Below are 5,179 nucleotides of genomic sequence, written 5' to 3'. Positions count from 1 at the left end.
AGCCCCTTGCGGTCGGCTCGCACTCGGAGCAGCCTGCAGGTCCTGATCACCTCCTCTTCCATCTTCTCCATCTCATTCCCAAAACGAATCCTCTTCTGCCCCCTCTGTTCCAGATCCAGGCTGTCAGCTTCACTTCTCAGATTGTAGTCCCTGGAATGTGGGATGATAAAAGCCAACAGAATCGAGAGAATGCCTTTTTTTTCTCTTTTTTTCCTCTTTTTTCCTCTCTTTTTCTCTTTTTTCAGTTTTTTTTTTTTGTTGTTTATAGCACACATTTGTGTTAAATCAGAAATGCAAAGGACAGGACCAGCAGCTGATGGAGTGTGGGTATGAACATCAGGCAATTCTCCCTCACAGGAACCAACAGCACTCCCAGGAGAGATCAAACTTCCATGGGAACCCACTGTTAGACCCCTTTTAATCCCAAAAAAAGAGCTGGGAGAGGATCAAAGGAAGTAGGGATGTTGCTGAGATTTTCTAGGAAAAATTAATTAATTAATTAATAATAATCTGTTACCATTAATTAATGAATCTGTCTGTATTTTCCATTCATTCCTATAAAATCTGATTTAATTCAGTCCCTTACATATGAGCAGGTCAATAATTCCTCTTAATCCCATGCTACCATCATTTAATTTCCATTTTAGTCAAGGCCTGGAGTTTTTAAAGACTGATTGAACCCTCTCTTTTTGCTTCCAACAGAATGATTTGGAAGCTGTGCCCCTGACACAGAGCTGTGATTTTTCCTGCAATGTTTATTTTGGAATTACAATAATTCCTGATTTACCTCGCTCTTTCCGAGGTCAAGGCGAGGGCAGCTGCTATGGACAGGTCTGAAAGGCTGAAAGTCTCCTCTTCCTCACTTCCAGGGGCAGAATCATGGAAAAAAAAAAAATCCAGAAAATGTTCTATCATTTCATAAACTCAAAAATTCAACAAATCTGTGAATGTGTAGAAATCCCTGTGTGGGTCTGATTGACTCAACCTGTCCCAGATCCCAGGATTTACCTGGTTTTAAACCTTTTTTTCCTGGTTGTGGAKGTCATTTCCAGGCTCTGTTTTCTCTCCTCCTTCTGCTCCTCCTCTCTGTGGTGGAAGAAGGCTCTGGTTCCCATGCTGGGATGTCAAAGCCAAACTTTCTTGCTGAAATAGATTAAAACAGATTCAAAATATTAATCTATTAAAATAGATCTATTAAATCTATTAAGCTTATTTAATTTATTAAATCTATTAAATCTATTAAATTTGATTTATTAATCTGTTAAAATATATTGATTTATTTATTAATCTATTAAAATAGATCCAAATCAGACCCTTTAACAGAACCTTTTAAAGTCTTTGCTTTGCTTGGGCATTCCAAGCAAWTGGAATAATTTGCTTGGAATCAAATAATATCATAATAATTCCCCATTCCCAGGTTGCCCACAGGAGCAGTTACAGCTCAGGACTCCAAGATGATAATGTTTTATCCAGAACTTTATTTTCATCAGTTGTTTCTCCTGAGCTCTCAGAGAAAAGTTAAAAAATCATGGAGAAAACATGGAGAAATCATGGAGAAAGCATCCTCCCAAGTGTCAGCCTGGAAGGAGCTAACAGGATGATTTTCCCCAAAAATGACCAGGGAAAATTCCCAGAAAAATCCCATCCAGAAGGTGAAAAACAGAGCAAACATTGGCACTGCTGGTTCCCATCCATCCTCCCTGGGAACCCACAGCTCGCTGCTTTTATGCTCTGAGATTAAACTAAAATAAATTTTTTAATTGATCCCTCCTCACCTCCCTCTCCTGCAGTTAAATTCACAATTTTAATTCAGCACAATCCCTCACTGAGCACATTTACACCTTCCAAAAGCCGGGCTTGCCTCGTTAAAAGCAGCTTTGCAAATGTTAATTGTTGCTGAACAGAATTTGCTCAAACATGCTTGTAAATCTTTCCCTAGCTCATGTTCCATGACTGCAATTTTCCCTTGGCAAATCTTCCACCTGGATTTGAGCTTTGCTGCTTTCTGATCCCAACTTGAATACAAATTATAACAAAAAATATAACAAAAAATACAAACCCTCAGCTTTTTTCCTGGTTCAATTTCTTGCAATTTTCTTGCACAGTTTTTTCACTTGTACAGTTTTCTGTTGATGTGCATAAATTTCTTATAAACAGTCCACAGAAAAGCAGATTTGTGGTAAATGCAAAATATCCCAGAGTGCAAATGAAAATACAGAATTATCTTGATGATATTTCCTAAGCGGGCATTAACTCTGGAAGAAACAARGAAATGCTGACAAGTAAAAGAAGGAGAGAATAAAACAGGCTTTTATGGAAAAAAATATTTATAATTTCATATCTTTTGCTGTGTTCAGAATTGATTCAGCTGCAGAATGAGTCCTGTCATCCTGACCATCAGAGCCTTCTTTCCATGCTCATGRACAGACTCACTTTTACTATACAATGTCTTGTTTTTTTTTTTCCCCTGGACAAATTTCATTCTTTTATAATCAGAGTCCTGACCTGCTAAAACCTACCCTTTTAAATTCAATTGCATATTATTTTCTAATTGTTGAAATTGTCTAATTATTATTGTAAAACAGAGCAGATTCTGGTGAGAAAACACGAAGCAAACCAGAATTTCCATCAGAACAACCCTGGGAAAAYAATCATTACCCTTTAAACAGATCCAATCACAAAGCACAATCTATTCCTGCAGTGCGAGCCAAATAAATCTGTCACATAAATCTGTTAGAAAATATTAGAAAAATTTAATTTAACAACAATTTATTGACAGATAAACCCAACTCACCCGGTGAAAGCTGCAGGGAGAGCCCCTGTCCCCAGGCAGAGGGACAAAGGAGCTTTTCCTTCTCCCTGTGATGACACCAAGAATGACTCTCCCCAAAAGAATGTTCCCCATGAAGATTGGAGTGCCCATCCTGCAGTCAAATATAGCCACTGCCATCCCTGCTGGGGACAATGGGGATGGCCCAGCTGGGGACATTCGGGGCTGTGGCTGCGGTGCCAACCCCTCTGAACCCCCCCAGATGGGGTGACAACACATGGGTGCCTCCAAAATATTTTAAAAACTTTTTAATATATTATTAATACACAATATAACAGCTTTCAATATACTATTTATACATATTAATCAAAATATGATTAGTATATATTAATATATTACTATATTATATTGATACTAAAGGTATTATTGAAAGGTATTATATTGAGATAAAGGTATTATTAATAATATCTTTTTCATCTATTGTTTTAAGTTTTTATATRGGGTATTAGTAACATACAGTATATGAGTTAGATAAAATCACAAAGGGGCATAAATCAGAAAAAGTTTTGAAAAAATTAGACAGGTCAATGCTATAATAAAGAACAGCAGCGAGCACTAGTGAGAACTTGGCAGAGGCATAAGACAGTTAGTAAAATAATAGAAAATAAAGACTTAGAAAACTAGAAAAAAAACCTATAAATATTACAGCTGTGCATGCCTTGAAGATAAAGATAAAAAGTCTACTTTATGATGAAGAAGATGGTATTTTATTAGAGGGAGAATTCTACGGCCACTGAATTGAGGATGACACGTGTGTACTTGTGGAATTGTAATATTAAATATTTCTGTGCTTATATATAATAATATAAATAATGCTATAATAGATATATATTATATATATAGTGGTGACATAGTGACAATGATAATGTTACACCATGCTCGCTGTATAATCCCAGAGTGTGGGATTATCCTCTGCTCCTTCAGGGTAAAAACTCACAAAGTTTCTGATTCTAAACTGAATTTGGAATATTTTAACCCTTGGGATAACCTGGCCCTGGCTGTGTAATGCAGTGAAATCATTTYCTTTGCCATCTCTTCAGTGAATGCCAACTCCAGGCAAATCCTGGCAGTGGCTGATTACAGACAGCTCAGCTCTTGGTGGCCTGGGACTCTTTTATTTCCTTTTTTTCTGAAYAAACAAAGGCTTGGTGCCTCCAGAGCAGRTGAGCTTTGTGTATCCAGCAGGATCAGTGCTGATTTTTTGCTGATTTTCCACTGATTTGGGAAAGTTTTGCAGTTCCAGAATTCGGGGAGAGCCCTTCCCAGCAATGTGAGAAACGTGATGTTTCTTGTGGTGTCAGAAAGTCTTGTGGGAATCAATTCCACCATCAAATCTGGCACAGCACCAGCAGGATCAGCTTCTAGGAACCGTGTTTGCTTCACCATCCAAACAAAGACAGCCAGGATTTCCAGGGGTGAGGTTTATTCAGTGGCTTTTCTAAGAAAGCAATGGACAGGAAGGATTTGGTGTGAGCTGAGATGTCCAAGGCAAGGAACACTTTCCTTTCTGTGGTTTTGGATCCACTCAAGTGCTTCCTTGAATTTGGTTTTATGAGAATTGATGGGTAATTATCATAATTATCATCTATTCTGCTTAATAATAATAATTAAATTCATTTTTGTCACCTCAACCCTCCGTTGCGTGTTTCAAGAAGATTCTTACGCTCCCCTCATGTGAATGCTGCCCATTTTTGTCACCTTTTTCTTACAAAAATATTTTACAATCCTGTCTCACAGGTCTCATTATCTCAGTCTGGGGAGRGAGAAGGTTTTTTAAACTTTTGGGGATATTTTAAATCCTCTGAGCCTGTTGAGGGATCTTTGCAGCACCAGGAACTGATGATCCCTGTGACTGCAGCTCAGGGTTTTATGAGCTCTGCTTCATTTTCTCTCCAGAATTTGAAGCTTTTCCTTTGTCCCTTGAGTAAAATTTTCCTCACAGAACTTGCTAAAAAACTCATCCATGATTTTTTCACGGTGTTCAAACACCTTCCAGTGGCAAAACAAAGAACAGACAGKKCKGGAGAACGGGATCCTGGCCTTGCAKATTCCCCCCAGGGCTGAGCTCGGGCCAGCTCCCAGATTTAGCTGGGAAGACAAAGAGCAATGTTTGGCTCTTGGGTTACAGCTGCCACCTGCTCCTCGGGTGTCCTGGTGCCARCTCTCACCTGTCATCGGCGTGACATCTGCAGGGGACACAAACACAGCCCAGAGCTCGCAGAGCTGCTGGAACAGCCTGGGTGGTGGTAGGAACAGATGGGAGAACTTTGGAACAAGGCTGAGATCCTGATCTTTATCTAAAAATGTTCTTAAACAGGAGGAGGTGGAGATGAGGAGGTGGAGATGAGG

The 5,179-nt window shown here is 39.0% G+C and overlaps 1 protein-coding gene across 1 annotated transcript in view; it reads right to left on the bottom strand.

Annotated features, from left to right (window-relative positions):
- MYOM3 (myomesin 3) overlaps nucleotides 1-3,091 on the bottom strand; it is a 28,664-nt gene extending 25,573 nt beyond the window's left edge. Inside the window, exons 1-5 of the mRNA XM_057383743.1 lie at nucleotides 2,795-3,091; nucleotides 2,060-2,255; nucleotides 1,009-1,143; nucleotides 788-862; nucleotides 1-150 (exon numbers count right to left, since the gene is read on the bottom strand). Of these exons, the coding sequence (XP_057239726.1) occupies nucleotides 1-150; nucleotides 788-862; nucleotides 1,009-1,115 (332 nt within the window). The 5' untranslated portion in view covers nucleotides 1,116-1,143; nucleotides 2,060-2,255; nucleotides 2,795-3,091. The remainder of the gene's footprint in view (nucleotides 151-787; nucleotides 863-1,008; nucleotides 1,144-2,059; nucleotides 2,256-2,794) is intronic.
- Nucleotides 3,092-5,179: the final 2,088 nt, after the last annotated feature.

Source organism: Malurus melanocephalus, unplaced genomic scaffold (genome assembly GCF_030028575.1).
Source record: "Malurus melanocephalus ecotype Western Australia unplaced genomic scaffold, MMel_1.1 scaffold_658, whole genome shotgun sequence".
NCBI lineage: Eukaryota > Metazoa > Chordata > Aves > Passeriformes > Maluridae > Malurus > Malurus melanocephalus.
Note: the sequence above shows the minus strand (reverse complement) of the source record. Positions and strands in the feature narration are given on the sequence as shown.